Source organism: Ciconia boyciana, chromosome 10 (assembly GCF_034638445.1).
Source record: "Ciconia boyciana chromosome 10, ASM3463844v1, whole genome shotgun sequence".
Classification (NCBI taxonomy): domain Eukaryota; kingdom Metazoa; phylum Chordata; class Aves; order Ciconiiformes; family Ciconiidae; genus Ciconia; species Ciconia boyciana.
This window is the reverse complement of record NC_132943.1, coordinates 44,655,797-44,674,858: the sequence shown is the minus strand read 5'-3', so window position 1 is coordinate 44,674,858 and position 19,062 is coordinate 44,655,797. Positions and strand designations below refer to the sequence as shown.

Below are 19,062 nucleotides of genomic sequence, written 5' to 3'. Positions count from 1 at the left end.
AGCTAAACTGCGAGTATCCCTAAGACAGACTGCCTGTTTATCAACTTTTCAGACAACAGCACATCTACGTTAGGAAGGTCAATGTGCCAAACTTCAGGTGAGTTTTGTGTGAACTTGTCACAAGGGACCGTGGATGAAGTAGGCAACAAAACAGCAGGAGATTTTTTTTTTTGTGCCATTTTTTTCGTGCCATTTTTTTCCTCCAAAAGAGGGCTATTAGTTGTAAATGGAAGAAGAGATTAATGCTCTACTCATAATTCCTTACTCATATCTTTTCCAGTCCTACAGTTCAGTACCCAGCTTTCCAAACCTGTCTCTCTCCCTGGGCACAGTATAACCCACGAATCCCCATTTTGAACTCCCGCAGCTGGTATGTAAGCAAGTAACTAAAGAGCCTTGGAATCAGGACTCATAAAACCACAGCCAAGCCTCCTTCCCACTCTGTGATCCCATGTGCCCAGCAAAGCTGGTCAGCATAATTTGTGATCAATGACACTGCTGCATCTGGCACAAGGGTTTAGCTCTTGAACATACAGGGGAAATAAGATGGAAAATGAGTTAACTGGAATAATCAATCAGCAGATGACAAGCTGCATGTGGGATTCTTCTGAGCCACGTGCAACTTGAGCATTGCTATTTGGCCATGCCAGTACTGGGGGCAGAGGGAGTGGGAAAGAGAAGGGACCCCAAATAAGCATAAGAGTGCGTGAAAGCTTACCAACTCCAAAACTAGAACCCTCTCCTCCTCCAACACTTACAGAACAGATTTTTGTGGATCAGCATTAGGGCAGCTGTATTATAATGAAATATATATTAATGAACCTCAGAAGTTCCCTTTAAATTAGGATGAGGCACAAAATCAATGGCACTGTTGGAAACCACAACTGTGTTTCTCCACGTTAAATCTCCCTTTTCGCTTTCTCAGAGAAGGTGGTTTCATATCACAGTGAAAAAATACCAAGGATGAGCCTGAAAAACATCACTTTTTGGTAAAAATAGTAAGATATTGCATCTAACTCTTAGGCTACGCAATTATGTGCCAGAAAAATCCTGTTCCACAGGCTTGGTGAACTTGTTAATTTATTCTGGTACTATGCAAATCACTACCTTAGCCTTCAGCAAAAGCAGCTGGATAATTAGGCTAACTCCCCTCATGCACACTGAATATCTTTACAAAAATAACATTTTAAGAAATATACAGTAAAGACACTTGATCCACTATCACTGTATTTTGTCCATTTTTAACTTACCCAAAGCTAGCAAGAATGAAAAGTCGTCTTAAGGAGGCTCCTTGTTCCAATTAACTGAACAATTGCCTTCTACAGGATGAAATTAAAGTTAACATTTGAATTATAACTGTATTTTTGCATCCACTAACACTGGAAAATCAAGACTAACACTGACATTTCTAGCAATTTTGATTCATACAAGCAAAAATTATTTTACTGTAAGAGCACTGAAGAGTTGACAGTACAATGAAGACTCTTTGCTAGCATCGCTGGGTAGGATGCCTAGCTTAAGATATCTGGCATCAGATAGGCAGAGAAAAATTTCAAAAACATACTTAGCAAAAGCACAATTTTTATTGCTGGAGGATTCTCCTGAGCAACCCACATGCAGAGCAGTTGCCCTATTGCCTCTTTCATCTCATCTGTGTAAGATGTGATGTCTTAACATCAAACTCAATGGTTTTTAAAGACTTTCACCAATGTCTCAGCAAACTCGTATTTGAAACAGCTATTAGACATTCAAATCTCATTATCTTCACAAGAAGACTGATCTTGAAATTCATCTCCCAAAATAGAAATTCAGACAAAGTAATTTGTTCTAAACTAGGTTAATTTACATAAGTTGTACCAGTTTACTAGCTGAACCTTTCAAAAGTATTCTCTTCCAAGTTTTAATGGTAAATTGAAAAGTAAAACCAAAGAAGTTAAAAGAGCATGGCAACAATTCCCTCATCTCAGCTTTACTTGCATTGCTACCCAGTTATGTATCATGGCTCCAAACATCCACAGTCTGCAGAAGATGACATATCATATTAAAGAGCTTTGCAGAGAGGAGAGGGGAAGAGGGAGGCCAAAGAGGAACCTTTAGGCTCTTCGTACACTATTAAACCTTTCTGCAGTTGTTGAACTGGATCTAGAAGTAAGAAAGGAACAAAAGACGACAACCAGGTTCAAAGCACTAAAAGAAAGGAAAAGAGGTATGGCGAGGCAGAAAATAAAACAAGTGTGGGAAATTCCCGGTCTGGCTCTAGGCCAACCTTTTGGTCTGTCCAGCCCTGCTCTAGACCCTCTCTGCTGTCTCCTCTGCACCCAACACCCCGCTCTGCCCAAAGACCATGGCTAGCCATCCAGTCTGCAGCACGCTTCTTCCCTTACTGCCCCTCCACCCCCAGGCTCTTCAGCCCATCTCCTCCAACCCTGCCTCTGGTTTCCGCTCCTGCTCCATGGATTCAAGCCCTACAGACCTTCTGTTCATGTTTCTCCATTGAGGTCTGTTTACCACCCACAATCGCATAGGGCCCCTACCAAAACAAGGGAGGTTTTCACCAAAGACTGCAGTGTTTCTTAGTTCCCTCTGCCTTTGCCTGCCCTAAAGGAGAGGGAGCTTCAGGAGTTTCCTAGTTAGAGACAGGTAGTCTATAAGAATAGGTAAGGTCTTTCCTGGAAGTTTTTTCAGCCATTTATTAATGTATGCAAGGAGCAGGGGCAGGGCCAGGGCCAGGTGTGCTGGGAATAACCTCTCCTTCCCAGTTAGTACCCCTTCATACATCACGGCAGAAGAGGTGCATCATTGTGTAGCACCTTCACATGAAGTATCTGCAGGTAACCCCTTGATTTCACCATCACTAGGGTACCTCATACTCCTCAGTCTTCTCAAGCAAAGCTGCATAGCTGCGCTAATGCATACCCAGCTTATGTACAGCTCCACAATAACAATCATATTAATTCCAGATTTCTTTAAATAGAGTTTTAGATACACTTATTTCCCACTGAACTGTAAAGGAAAAAAAGCAAACTCTTCTCACAAAAATGACCTGAGATGCTAAAGTTTTACTTGAAACACATACACTGAGTTCAGATCTTCTCATAGAAAACTTAAGGCAGGAGACTAAATGGAAATTATTCCACAAGAGACCGATATCTGAGGACTTCTCTTTACTTTTTGTTCTGTGAAGCCTCACCTCAGTTATTAAGCATCCAGTCCGTACTCAGGTTCAATTTTATCATTCTTTCCTGTCATACCACATCCCAGGACATATTACCTGATGCACACATTTTTGTCTTCAAGATCTGAACCGATCTAAGCGTTCACACCTTCTGGGTCAGTGAAACTGAACAAGGGTCTACCCAATGTAATTTGTTACCCAGAATAAGATATTAGAAAACTGTGAGTTAAAAAAACAAAAACCAACAAAACCAGTAATAGGCATCATATACATGCATTATGCTTGACAATCTTCCACTGTTCTATAACATTTTCCTCTACTCCAGGAAGTAAACTTCAGCTCATAAGTTTCCACTTGGAGAAAATGAAACAATTTTAAGGGCATTATTACTTTCCATTAAAGGAAGCATACAACATCAGCAAAAAATACAAAAGCATAGAAGATGCTTGTTAAAAATTCAATTAATCCAAATACTAGCCAGGAAACTAAACTGCTTCAATACAAACACCAATGGCAAGAGACACGCTTATTTAGACGTTATGACAAGACTGGTAAGCAGAATACCTACGCGTCATTAGCTAGAACTTTTATTTCTCAAGTAGTCCATTCTAAGCAGCAGTTCAGGAGATGCTTCACAAGCAGCCCAGCTCTCCTAACGCAAGCCGATCCCACCTGTCAGTCACAGCCCAAATTAATATAAATTACAATTAATATAATTTATAAGTGCCATGCAGCATAGTTCTAATCAAAGCAGGCAGTAAAAGCAGCAGAAGCCAGATATGAAAAAACCCCGTGGCAGAGAGTCACCAAAATCAACCCTAGGAGCAGGGAACGGTGGGTGAAGCACAGCCATCAGAGGAAAATGGCTGGCTGTGCAGCACCCAGCTCCAGCAGAGAGCAACGGGACAATTCAGTCCTGGATCGTGGAAGATCCCTGTTAAAACACTCCTTGCTTGGCTGTCAACTTTCAAGGCGATGCTTGCCACATCACTTACATAAAATTCAGTTATATTAGCTGAGCCAGCAGAGGTAATACCTATTTAAGCACACTAATTAGAAAAGAAGAAAGCAAACTACCAAGGATGATGGATGTAACTACATGGCACAGCTGGTCAAAGGTCCTCAGACTCCAGATACAGTTCACCAAAACAGGCAGAAACCTCAGGGAGCCAGGTTTCATTGACACACCCAAGTAACTGGCCACTGAAGAGAAAAAGAGGTTCAGCAAGATAATTCAGGGGCATCACAGAGAAATACTGTTTCCATATTAGCAGCCCTAACGGAGGAGAAAAGTTTCCACGCAAGATGGCAGTAACCTGATGAAGATAAATTGTTCTATAATGTGCCTGCTTGATAAGATGGCCAGATTTACTTTTGAATTGGTATACACCTCTCTAGGGGCAAGAAAAAGGGAACTACTGTGTTAGGTGTTTCCACCATGAACCAACTGTCTAGATTTCTGACTGATTCAGAGAGGGCTGTGTGATGACTTGCCACCCAGGTGCAAAGGTGAAAAGTTCTCACAATGCATCTGAATGTGGTCTTGCAAAATATTGGAGCTGAACCAGCAGTTAGAGTTCATGTAGACAACAGTAAGGTACGAAAGAGGTTTTGGAGTTACAACTTGAACTGTTTAGAAAGGAAGCTGAAGACCAGCACCTGCATGGTAGCATAATCACTCCTGGTAAAAGACACAGAATTACACCAGGAGATGGAGACAACACATGCCTGAGAAAACCGTGGAACAAAATAAAAGGTTTCCAGTTAATTGAAACTGGTAAGTTTTTGGAAGAATAAGCTATGGCACAGTAAGCAACAGATCATCTAACAAGGAAGCAAAGTTAACAGTCATGGCAGACACACTATCCTCTAGCTTCATCTCACAAATTAAGATGAGAGTCCTGTCTTCTGTTTTAGAGATATCACTTTTGATGTCTCCTTCCCTTCTCTCCAAGTGAAATATTATTTTTTCCTTTACAATGCAGTTGTGTTTTCCCTTTCAGCAAGGCTCTCCATTCTCTCTGTGGATTTCTTCCCCTCCCTAAAACTCTCCTCCAGGCATCTTTTGCTGAAGCTTTATCAAAACTAATGTTCCCACAGTACTGCCTAGGAGATGATGGAGAAGAGGGACTTGTACTACGGGCAAGGGCCAGAAACACCCACATGGGACCATCTCCCGTTCCAGTCTTGCATCTCAACTTCTCCAGAGGGAATTTCAGCAGAAATACACTAACATGGGAAGGGTGAAGTAGCACCTGCACATGTTCAGAGCAGAAGTCCCTCAGCTAATACCCAACACCAATCTCCTACCCAGCACAACGCATCAAATGGAAAGGAACTGGGATTTTATGGTTGCTTTCCTTGCTCAGACAGTACCCAAGGAACTGGTCAAGATGTAGTTACTAACACTAGGTTTAAGCAAGGGGGAAAATTCTAAATGAGCTAGGAAAGTTGGCTGGTACTCCTGTCTGGAGGTTTGCTTATGATAAGCCCTTTGTCAAACCTCTCAGCTGTTGAACTAACTAATTCCTATTTGCCATTACCACACCCTTCTGCAAATATTTTGAGTTTTGCAATATGATTCTTCAGGGCAGCCATCCAGCTTACATAACCCTGTTTACATTGAAGAATAAACTCTTCCCCTGATCTGCTTGCACGTAAACCCCCCTTCCTTTTGACTGTGCCTGGAAGACAAAGTCAGTTTATTTGTTTTCAAGAATAACAAGATGAGAAAAAGGAGTAACATCTTACATGCTTTTTAATATTTTGGAGGTTGAATGACCCAAACAAAGGAAAGCCATAAGTGATAAAACTGGAGAGGAGGAAACTGCAAACCAAATCATATCAAACCTTATGCAGAAATACAGCACCTTTTATTAGAATCAGTAATAGTTGGGACAAAGTAGACAAGAAGAGGAGAAAAAAACCTTGATTTCAGATATAATTCCTTTATCATACAATTCCTGTGCATCTGTAGGTACTTCAGTTTTACCAGACATACCAGCTAGTAGAACATTTCTCTGCTTACAAAACCCCTGTTGGCAAAATCTCCTTGTATTATATGGCTCGCAAGCAATACTACCACTAGTGATACTCATGGTGCTTTAAAATTTTCAAACTGCCTTTAGAAAGCCCTCCGTGATAAAGATGTTGATGAGTAGAAAATATCAGCTCTTGGGAACATACAAATGAGTAAAGGACACTGACTGAATATTTTAGGCCTCAAAGAGCTCCTTAGAGATCTATGAAAGAACAAGCTGAAATCACTTGTCCTTATTTAAAAAAAAAAAATCTGAAGAACTATGTATTTTAATAAAAAAAAAAGATCGGCTTGTTTCATTTAAGACTATTTCATCTTAATTATTCTCCAACTTAAATATTAGACAGCATTAGTAATAGAGGTGAAAGATGTCTCTGTATGTGTTAACTTGGCTCAGATTAAAGCACTATGAAAAGTTGGCTTAACTGATACCATTGAACGACAAATGGATCTCACATTACTCAGAGGCAAGGTTTTGCTGTATTAAAAAGCAGCTATATGCTCAGGTTACCAGATATTTATAAAATGCAACATTTAGCATAATTTTTAACTCAATAAAATAACCTGTCATTGTCTGCCATACAGGGGTTTGGGGTTTTTTGCCTTTTTTTTTTTTTTTTTTTAATCCTGAATATTAGAAATAATATTTTGTTAATGACAATCAAATCAGGGATTTTTGTTCTCACTAGTTACGCTATTACTCTATGAAAAAGTACACCAGAGACAAGCAAGTCTCTAAATTTAAGCCACCAAAGGAAAACTCCAGGACAGCAAGCCAATCCTAGCTCTCAAGAAAAGAGATGCAAAGCTTCACATGGTAACAGCTTTTTTTTTTTTTTTGGCAGTAATACAAGAAGCTTGACCTAAACACCTTGGGTTTTCTGGGTCATACTTTATGCCAGGTTTCACTCCGGTAAGCCTTCTCAAAACTACCATTAATCTGGACTAGCACTTACGGCTGACAAACACACCATGTCCTGTAAGTAACAGCTCTCAGAGGAAAATGAAGACTGTGTGTTTTTTCAAGTTTATAAAGCAGAAGCATGTCTGGTTTAGTATTTATATATCTCCTCATATTTGTTTTCTTTATGTTTGTTACTCCTCACTAACAGATAAGCAGCAGTAGCACTTGCACTATGGTTAATGTATTTTCTTTCGTGATTAATCCATAAAAGCAACAACCTTAAAAATTTACTTGCCCAAGATGAAGACGGACATTTGGAACTTTTATGTGAAACCTGATGGCTGAAGAGATGATCAGAGGCAGAAGGGGTGAAACAGTAAGTTTTAATTTGGCATTGATTGTTTCTTCTTGTACCAAATTTGTTTCCAACATCTACCAAAACAGACTTGACATAAGAAAGCTAACAGGAACAGACCATGATGTGCTCTGGCGAATTACAATCGTGTCGCTGATGCAGAACAAGTCTATATTATTGGATGATTCAGTGCAGATCCACTACTGACTGCAGAAGTATGGCCTCGAGCTGAAGCAATTACCTTCAAGTCAGGAGAGGTCTCTTCTGTCATCTCAGGATTAGATGGAAATCAACCAATGTACTTTTCATGTTTGATTTTATCTCATTTCTTCTGCTTTGGCTTGGAAGTGTTCTTGAATCTTTAAGATCACCAGGTCCTAGTAGGTTCTTCCAACAAACAGTTTCTTTCTTAAGTACATTTGAAGTACATTTAAAAACCACTTATGTTGCCCAAGACAATCTCTGAAATCTTCTTTTTCTTTTCCCAGCAGAGCTCTCCCAGGATGGTTCTACCTACCACACCAAGATCTGTCTCTGACTTTCTCAGAGAATAATCTTGGAATTTATTCTTATTGTTCTCACAAATGACAAAATAGGGAAAGAAAAGCTTACACATATCTTTTGTTCTCCAGAAATACAGGGCATTCAAGCCCTGATGCTCCTGGGGTGCCTTGGCTAGGAAGAGGTCCCCAAGTTTATGAACGAGCACAGTGGTCAGTCAATCTGCAAATCCAGTACCAGCATGGAAGGCGTGCCTCGACAGAATACAGGTGCTCGAGGCACTGGTCTCATCCCACCAGCATTTGGCAACTAATCTACAATGTGACAGCTGGCCTCAAATGCTAGCATTGAGTTTTCTCAACTGAAAGCATATTTAGACCAGGAAAATCTGACTCCTGAAAGATTCGAGAGCTACGAAGAAAACAAGTAAAACAGAGGCAAATAAAAAATAAATATATATAGCACTATATAACTGTTGTTAGTATTATTATGTATAATATATAAAATATATTAGAAATATTACATATAAAATCAGTGTAGCTGTTTTATTTATATTCTGTACATAAAAATATATATTTTACATATTTTATATATATAAAAATATACATAAAAAGCTACCCTGGCCAAGCTTTTCAAACTACAGAAAACATTCGTTTTTTTAAAGAAACAGCTGGTAGGGGAGCAGGAAATTACCACAGTAGCAAAGGATGGTTCTAGAGTAATTCCTGTTTAACAAAAGGGAATGCAGACTGCCTTCAAGTGACTGACTGGTTGCTGTCAGAACCTCCCCAGTTTTTATTTCATCTTCCCCTTTGGTTAAAATAGCTTTGAAATGGTTTCAAATGTCTGGAGTATCAGCAGAATTCAGGTAATGGCATGGCAACCACTAGAAAGAAATCTACGGTTACCAACACATCACATTTGAGAAGCAATTTTCTTTATTTCACATTCAACAATCAGCTCATGACATTCCACTTCCTGAGATGAATTTTTTAATGCTCCAATGACAAATGTAACTTCACAGGTAGAAGTTAACTGCTCTCCCAAGCACAGCACCGAGATTGCTTATAGTGCAGCTTTTGGAGTTGCCATGTCCCTGGTATTGTTTTCATTCTGAGATATATCCCACATGTGGGAACACAAAGTGATTCTAGAAAGAACAGTTCCTTTAACCATCAAAAGTTTCCTGAAATTCAACAGAAAGATGACAAGGAAAAAAAGGGAGAAGGGAGTACCATATTTGCTCCCCATCAGGACAGTAGACTCCAGGATGCAAGTTCCCAAATTTCACTGTAAACACTGCTCATTTTATCATGTTATTTCTGAATCTTTTTACACCCAACCTCTATCCACATTCAAAATGTATTTTTGCAATGTGTCTGATGTTATCCATCACTCGGAAGCTTCACCTAGCAGCATGCCAGGTTGCCTACAGATATAATTAATTATTTCCTCAGAGTTTCATCTGAAATTTGGGTGCAGAGGTTGACTGAGGAAACTGATTACTGTTAAGGCTTGCTATTAGCCAACACTTTTTTACTTTTGCACGGTGCCTTTGGCTGGATTAGTGAAAGATAACACGTTTTAATTAGTATTTCCCCATAACTACATAGTTTTCTGGTTCCTAAGTGAAATCTAACATTTCTGCTAACTCTTCATAACTGCAGGTTTAGAATTTTAGAATGCACAACAGAGCCTACAGCAAGCGACTCCTGAGTACTAACATGTCCTACTTAATTTTACTGTTAATTGAAAACAAGCTTTGCAGCCACTTCTGTCTTTTTCTACTCACCAAGCCCTCTGTGGGGTTATTCAATACTGTCTGTATAATGATTTGGTTCCCCACAGATTCAGCTACACAGTGCAGTAGGAACTTAATCCAATCCATTTTACATGGCATTGAAAGAGCAGGAGTTCTCATATGATTACTTTTAACATGGCAGCTGATGAGGTATAACATGAAAAGTTAAACTTCCAGAATTCAAATTTTAGGAGTATTTGAGTATGCTTTAAGACACAAAGATCATACAACTTGTTGATTCACAAATATTTGTTAAAAGAAGATCCCATCAACTACCCGTGTAAATCTGAACGCTATGATTACAGATACCTGTTTCCAACTTCTAACAAGACAGAAGAATCATTCACCCCAAAATTGTAGAAAACCCTGTCCTCATTCAAGTCTAAGTTGGAGAAAGGTGGAGAACCTACAGCAGATTCTCAGAATGGTCACCTTCTCTCAATTTAAGCCATGTCTTTCCACAGTTGCTTCCAAACCTGTGCCACCACTTTTTCCTTCTTTACAAGTACCACATCAACATGCAGTCCTATTTAGAGTTCTCTAATCATTTCATATTTCATAAACTTACAGTAATCAAAACCTTTCATGTCAAACAATTTTCCCATTACTTCTTTTTCTACTTTCCAGCCTCTCACCAGGAATTCTATTTCTTACTTAGTACTTTCACTGCCCACCCTTCATTTTGCTAAAAACCTTACAAATCGGAAGAATTGTGCTATCAGCTGAAGTTTCGTAACAAAACCAGTAGAACTAGGTATTGATGCACTATGAGGAAGACATCAGGTTTTGTGAAATTCAAATAAGTACTGGAGAACATGAGATAAAATTAACTGGTCAGCAGTCTTTACCTTGTAGACCAACAGAGAAAAGATGACAATGCATACACTTGGAAAAGAAATGATGACCAAACCAGCCTTAGAAAGACACGAATTATTGGTCCTAGGGATGCTCAAATCACAGACTAAGAACTCTTCAAATCTAAAATGCTGGCATCCATCAGTCTGCAGAAACTTGACAGATAATGGGAAACTTAACAAATCCTATCAGGAATGCTACTGAGCATAGGATATTACAAAAAAACCCTGCAATCAAATTGTTAATGATAAAAAATTACTGCAGGCTCAAAGCCACTGGGACTCCCACACATTAATCTGAGCCATGCTGAAGCTGTGTCAATTAACAAAATTCCAAGCTAGAACTGGGTTAATGGAACATATGTCAGGAAATGGAAGTAAGTAGTTAGCTTAGGGTTTTGAGCAAACTTTGTCTTTTTGCCACAGTATCATTCTTTGTGCTCAGAGGCCCGCTCTCTCTTTTTAGCATATTAAAGCTAGATTCCTGTCATCTTAATGCAAAGCTAGGCAGAAGTGGTAGACAAATTGAGTAATCTGGTATTTCTTAGAAAATGTGGTATCAAGCAAGTAGGACAAACCATAGGATCAGCTAATTTTTGACCACTCCTTAAGATGATTAGGGAAAACCTGCCTGAACAAGGAGAAAGTTTTAAGCAGCTGGAAATCTAAAGGGACCTAGGATTCTTAGCTGAGCCTCTTATCAGATTGCAGACAAACTAGGAGACCGCTGAATTGTACTGCTAGCTCCTTAGGACATGCTTTCTTACAATTATTGTCCAGGATGTTAAGGTGTTAACCTAGATTATATGAAGTCACTTCTCTCAAATGAAACACTCCTGAACACCTCAAGTTTGAAAGAGAAGCTTCAGTGAAAACAGTTCTAAAAAAGTGCCATTAACATATTCTTCCTACTCATTTTTTTCTTCCAAATCTGTCTAATAAGTCAATTCTGTAGTTTCATACACTGCTTCAGCCGAGTGAGTTCCTGAGTGAGCAGGTTACCTAAAGAGGATATTACAAAACACCTTTGGAAATTATACAGGTATCACAGCAGGCTTCTAGAGCACACAACTGAATTTAATCAATCAGTCTAACAGCTCTGGAGACCCTGCACAGGAGTCAGTGTTGTTTCTAAGACCCCAAGAGTTAGAATATGACACGGGGCCAGCAGTATTCATGCAGAAAAAGGGAACAAAGGTGCTTTACACTGCATCCTAGCTTTAAAACTTACATTAAAAAAAAAGTATAGAAGACAAAGTGCTGTACTTTCCTAAGCTACACTTGAGCGCTCAGAACTTGAAAAATTTGTGCAAACAGCCTTTCAGTTTAAACTGAAAGGGTTGAGAGGAGAAAAAAAAAATCCCTATCAATAGAAAGGAGAGATTAAAACGAGAGACAGAAATCCAGAGACATGACTTTCTAGCAGACAGAGTTCATTGACAGAACATTTCTCATAACTGTTAATCCTCAGCCAAAATCCATACTTAGCCTGGTCTCAAAATCTTTAACTAAGCTGAGTTGGAGGACAGGGTATTTTGAACAGAAAAGTGAGGCAGTTCCTTAGAGAAAAATGGTATAAGGAGGAGAAGCTGTGGCAGGTGAAGCTAGAGCTTGCTGCTGACTGCAGTATTTATAAAAAAAAAAAATACAAACTGCTTCTATTCAAGGAATGAGCCATTTTATAGACAGGAGTTAGGTCCTGCGTGGTCTACAAAGTATTACAAATTTGCTAAGGGAAAGCTACAGCTGTTCTTAAAAAAAAAACCACACACAACAACAAACCTGGGCTAAGAAACCCCATGATGAAACACCAGAGCACAGTCTAACTGTTCAACGGCAAATACACACCATAAAACTTTTTCTAAAACACCACAACTCACCAGTCAGCAGCACTCATGAGAATAAAACTTTGTCTATCCTGCTATGAAGAGCCTCAGGGGTCACTGCATCAAGATTTCAAAAGCAAAAGAAACTATCATCTAGTTCAACAATTTGCACAAAACTGGCTGGAGATGCCCATTCCTGCTTCAAATCAATTACTTCTGTAAATATCAGGACCAAAAGAGGACCAAAATCACAGCATTAATCCCTCTGTTCTCTGATCTGAAAGCATAACACTAACCTTGTAAAATAATACCTGTAATTCTTTTTCTGTCATCTATCTCCAGTGTCTCATTATCAGTTCCACTCATCTTCATTGTCTTCTCATTTTCCCTTATCTCAACCAGAAGCTCTCAAGCTATGGAAGAACTGGCCTCGGGTTATTATACAAGACCAAAGCTCAATGGCAGCACAACAGCTTTAACCCTGAGTGATTTAAGTGTCCTAGTATAAAAATAAATAAAGTTGGGCATTTAGCTTTTGGCCATTGCAGATAAAGTCTGATAATAACGAGCTTAAGAAGTAATAGTTTATAATAAGAAGTCAGTATTTTGAAGAAACTGGGGGGGGGGTAGGGGGTGGATGGGGAGGCAGAGGGCATGTTCAAAAAAGCACACTGAAGAGCAAGAGTGATGACTGGTAAGTGTTTTCATTTCATGAAACTGGCCAACTTGCTTTCAGGAATAACTTTACTAATTTTTAAAGTTATCTTAAAGTCTTGGATGCAGTTTTCAAACTAAAGTTTGCTGACAAAAATGTTACCATTTAACATTATACATATAGTGTTAAAAAAAACATTTCAGACTTTTCTCTTGTTCTGCATTTCTCTCTAATAGCCATTTTCCACTACTAGTTAGATGCCATGTCAATCAAACACTATTAATTAATCTATTCTATTTAATGAGAACTTTTCCATTACATATTTTCACAGATTTAGCACAAAAGGTGTAACTTATATGCAGTCGCTTACCTTGAATTAGTGGTATGTACCGTGCTAACAGCTTTGCTCTTTTCTTTTCATATCCTTTCTGAGTGATGTCTCCTAAAGAAACAAAGAAATAAATTAATATTGTTTTGAACAGTTTTTAAATAAGCCTTCTCATTTTCGTGATACCTATGATTAAACTTGCTACCTTTGAATCAGTCACATTAGCAACGAAGACCTGGGCGTGTCAGAGGAATTCATGGCCATACACATACCACCCATGTAGTGCTATCTGTGCACGTATGAAAACGAGTGTCTTGGAGGTATACAACAGAGGAATAGTGTTTTTGTCTGCAGCATCTGTGTTGAACCTGGTTCTGGAGATATTTACCATAATGCAGACCACAGCACAAAAGATTTGCAGCGTAACGGAAGCCAATGAAGCTGACAAGCCTGGCTCTGCACCCTTCTGGGGCATTAGAAACGCTCAATATACCAGGGCTAGAGAGAACATCCTCTAGCCCACCTCTGTAGTGCCTTTCAAACTCTAGACCATGTTGTCCACTCTGCACTGTGCAGCACATCAGTCTCCGCTTTCAAATTCTAGGAGGTGATAATCTCCTTCTAGCACTAGTTTTTATTCACAGTTGTCATCTGATATCCTGTTTTAAACCTATACTGCAGATTCCACTGGTAAAACGTGACGTTTTTTCACGCAGACTAGAATAAAAGGAAAACTTCTACAGAAACCCAAAGTAAGTTTTTGAGACATTTCAGAATCTGTACTTCCATGATTCTACCAACAGAACAAGGTGGCTTCATGCAAAACCAGCAGCAAGCTTAGTATAAAAATAAAAAAAAAAATCCAAACACCTCCAAAATTTTATGAGCTTTGTCCATTTTCTAGATCTCAGCACAGACATGAAAACAGTGATCTCAAATAACTTAAAACCACTTCCAGCTCCCAAAATACATACTTGCTTAGACAGTGATATACTATGCGGTTCCACTAACAAAGTGGACTTTTATCCCTCCATACTTGGCAAATGCATCACAACAGCATGAAATATAACCAAGATTGAAGATATTAAAAATATCTGATTATATTTTTGAAAACAGACTCAAGTAGACGGTGAATTTTAGAAATGTAGGCCAATAATTATCTTGACTTTAATTAGGACACAAAAGTAAAATTTTACATTTAGATCTTTGCTTCAAGCACATTCTTCCGCAACATACTGTTGAAAGAGCGTATCAAAGCAAACTATGGAGAAGGGGGGGAAAAAAAAGCAGCTATGAATTACATATATATGGGTTAAGTAAAACAGCCTACCTCTGGCCATTTGCTTTCTGTCAAACCTGAAACAACTTCTCCATCCTATTCACACAAGGAATCAAAACTTAATGTCTGGAAACCATAAGAGGAGTAGCATGCTGCCTGCGTGAATGGATTTAGGTCTTGCATTTGACAGAACTCCAAGAACACTACACCATGCTATTTCTAAGGCCTCTCTGACCTCAGTTGTCAGCTGTGTAGCAAGAGCTGACAACCTGTCCCAGACCTGGGACTTTGCTGGGTATCTGTCTTTATCCTTACCAAAGTTTTCTGTAGGCAAACAGCAGAATCAAGAGTTATGAGGGCAATCCAGAGAAAGGCAGAACATGATTCACATGGGATTCATTCCCTTTGGAAATGAGGCTACAAAATTATATATAAGATTATATGCTACTAGCAACAGTCATTTTTAATTCATCCAGATGAGTGGCATGGCTGGGGTATGCAGAAGCAAGAACCCCTTTTCCTCAGTCAGATGTTACGCGGAAAAGTTCTTACTCTGTATTTTACAATGTTTCTTAGGTATTTGCCTTAATACATAAGGGTTGGTTTTGGTTTTTTATTTAATACTGTCCATAGCAGTATGTGCTCTAAAGACATTTCCTCAAACATCGACCTCCCTCCTACATCAGAGAACACTTGCTAACAGAAATCAAGTCACTTCATTCTACCATCCCCCCACAATTAAGTGAATATGCATCATTTAAAGTTACTGACAGTATGCCAAAACAAGCAATGAGAGCTTGAAGATACTGTTCAAGAGAGATAAGAAAAAAAATGCAAATCCTGGAGTGCTTCAATCATGGCAGGTATTTCAACCAAACAGAATCTGTCAGTTTTTACTCCTAAACCTGTGTAAATATTTCATATCGAATTTGGACACAAGACAGAAATGCTTTGGTTATCATTTTTCTTGAGCAGAAAATTTTTTAGCAGAAGAAATATATATATATATATATATAAAAATTCTGTTTCTATGTACGTTATATAATTATATCAAAACAAGAATGAAATCAAAACAAAACAAAAACCACAAATGCCTGAGCAGATTTGTGTGCCTGGGAATAGCTGATCAAAATGACAAATTACACTCTTTAAGCAAGTCATTTCTACAAAGAAAGAAAAAGGATAGCAAAAAAGATGCATCATTTTCAGTTACGGAGGAGGGAAAAAGGAAAAAAAACCCCATAAAATCTTATAAGTAATTTGGAAGACTAAAGCAATCTCAGCAACTTCTTTAAGTGACAAATGCTGTACGTAACAAATTTGCCATACCGCAACTTCAGCGAGGACAGTAATTTTCACAGCTCCATAAATGATTCAAGTAATCCTTAAATCAAATCTCTGCGCAGATCAGCCACCTTGCCAGGTATCACCCAGCTGAAAAGGTATGCCATGGAAGCAGCAGATCAGAAGACAGGGTTGAAAAGAAAGTCTAATTTAAACCAGAATACCTCAAACTTTGGCTTCTCAGCACATTTGGAAATTCTTTGATTTTCCTGGAATGCTGACTTGAAGAATTTTCCTTGAATCGGGTTAAGAAAAGTCCAAAGTCAAAAGCATCGCTGTCGACTTTTGCAGCCAGTCAGACCTTGCTGCCTAGGAAAGCTTTTCTTTGTTCCTTTCTCAAAAGCTTGGGGGTGGATTCCCCCTGACAACTGCTCCCCACCCCCTCGCCCCCAGAGCCTCAGTGGGATTAACCCATCATTTGGGGTTCTTCGTGATCCCTCACCTCTTCCAAAGAGAGCCGCTCAGCCACATCTGGTATGTCAGGGCCACAGCTGCTGTCATTTAGCCTCACTTTCTCCCTAGTTATTAGATTACACAAAAGCAAGATGAGGTTCCTCAGTCTCAGCAAACCAGCAGGGAAGCCTGGATAAAACTAGACACTGGGCCGAGGTGTTAGTTCTCTGCCTGGAATATCTGACATATTTTACGATATGTCAGAGGCTCCAAGAAAATTAATCTAGACAGAGATGAAAGTGTTGGCATTTCTTAAAATTATCTATAAAAATTGTTTTCTTAATTACTGCACAAAGAATCTGCCATGCAATTACCCCAAATCTACCCAGGCATGTTTTATTTCACCATGTTAGCACTGCAGCCAACAGAATCTTAATGCCAAATTAATTAATTTAAAATTACCAGCATTTTATTGGGTTTTCATGAATTATTTTTCATTGGCTATCCAATTGCTGGGTTCAAAAATTTCAACTAGCTGATTTTCAATTCTGAAAAGTAGGTGGTGAACACTGAGTAAGTGCTTCAATGCTCTTCAAAAAACACAAGAATAGGAAACAAGCACATGCTTTACTGCCTAGACACAGCTGCCATGCCTCACCGCATCGCAAAATCCTCACACTGCAAAATCCTGACTTTGTAATCTCAAGTATTTTATGTTAGCTCTACCCATTGGATAAGAATGCTTAGAAAAAGCGCTTTTTTAACCAGGAATTGGGCATATTTGAGCTATGTTGTTCATAAATAAATACAGCGTGCCTAACAGAGAACATTATTTCCTTGATCACCACCAGAAAAGGACACGCACAAGTGCAGCAGCCTGTCTCCTCTTCAGTGCGTGAACATCAAGGGCAAAGCATATCCAGTGCTGTTTCAGCTCCTTTGTAGCTTTGTACCCCCGCACCCCGGAGCCTTTGAAGGCTTCTGATGGAGAAGGGAAGATGAGCAAGATACAGACAGACACTGAACAGCTCACGGAAAACTGAGCTTGCTATGAAGTGAGCAACTTCTCCAGTCCATAATGAGTAGTTTGCACTTAAAGTCTCACTGGGAGCAGCTATAGGAAACCACACACCACACTGTGCTGGCAACAGGTCTCAAGAATCTGTCATGCAAACACTCTCCCCAAGAAGACTATGAGTACCATACAGCTGAGCATGGCTCTGTGAGAACCTAGTACTTGCTAAGGATAAGGAAATGGCTCCAGGTCACCAATTTGCAGAGGTCAAGAACAGAGACGCTTCTATATGAGATAACTGTGCATTAAATGTGGATGAAGAGAGTAAGATGTAGGAGATCTGCAAGATGAAACCTTTAAGGATTCCACTGTTTGGCCACTGGTGAGCACAGCCACAACCTCAGGTATATCAACTATTGACAAATCACTGCAGAAACTTTTGTCAGTTCCTTCAGTATCAAGTGAAAGTCAAGGGTGTGAATACTGGCTTCTGCCTGAAGAGGTGGTTCTGGATGGTTTGAAAAGGCAGGCAAGTTGCCAGCCAAAAGATAACTAAGTCGTCACCTGTGGAAAAATTTTAAGTAAGTCTCCAGTGTTTCCAGGGTCAGGTCATCACTGTATTTGAAGGGTTGGTGGAGTTGGAAGAACCAATTCAGCAGTTATTTCTAATTCTACCTCTTAGACATGCTTGGTAAATATTTTTGTTAAGTGAAACAACTCGCCAAGCTTTATTTTGCATCATCCTAGAAGTATTATAAAAGGAACAGTGCATTGCTACATGATTTTGACTTACTTCAAAGTCAGAAACAACAAAAAAACCCTGCAAAATAAATAATTACTCTGACATCTGTGATTTTTGTCCACTGCAAAAGCAAAAATGATCAAGGGATTTCTAAGAACTATGATGAGAGTCAAGAATAAGGAAAGCCAGTGACACTTGGTGTAACAGCTGGGGAATTGAAAGACGGTACTGAGGAACATTGAACCATGCAGCCAGCAGAAGAAACGCCTCAGTTTCTCATGTCATCTGTCCTCCAGAGTAAATAGTGTGCCAACCAGTCCCAAGGAAATTGCTAATAATGGAAGAACATAGGAAAAGAAAAGAGACTTCACCGCTACAAAGGCTGATGACAACAGAACCATCAATGGATGGTTCATCTCCTGTGCTAACAGGGCAAAGCTCTGAAACTACAGCTCTTTGAGGATGAAGACCGCAGGGATCATGAGCTTCTGAGTCGTATCGCACACGTGCATTGCAAGCTTAAGCGTTCTTGATACAGCCTCAGCACCAATGAGAAATCGTACCCAACATCAACAGGGAGAAAGTTCCTTGAGGATGCTTACTACTCAAAGGCTTGAAACCAATACAGGCAAGTAATACCTATAATCGGTGCATCTAACCTGTAATAAGGATGACGAAACCATCTCAACAACAACCCCTATTACAAAATCTCAAGGATGATGTTCTCTCAAACATAGCTCCGAAAACTGCAGTAAGCAGAGACTGAAAAAAATCCACACTCCTAGGAACATAACATTTATCTTTTCAGCAAGATGCATTTACAGTAGATCAGCAGGCTTCAGAAAGCCCT

At 39.3% G+C, this 19,062-nt stretch overlaps 1 protein-coding gene across 3 annotated transcripts in view; it reads right to left on the bottom strand.

Moving 5' to 3' along the window:
• DIP2A (disco interacting protein 2 homolog A) overlaps positions 1 to 19,062 on the bottom strand; it is a 131,058-nt gene that overhangs the window by 76,891 nt on the left and 35,105 nt on the right. For all 3 annotated transcript variants that reach the window (XM_072874149.1, XM_072874148.1, XM_072874150.1), the window contains one exon: positions 13,482 to 13,553. In XM_072874149.1, the coding sequence (XP_072730250.1) occupies positions 13,482 to 13,553 (72 nt within the window). The remainder of the gene's footprint in view (positions 1 to 13,481; positions 13,554 to 19,062) is intronic.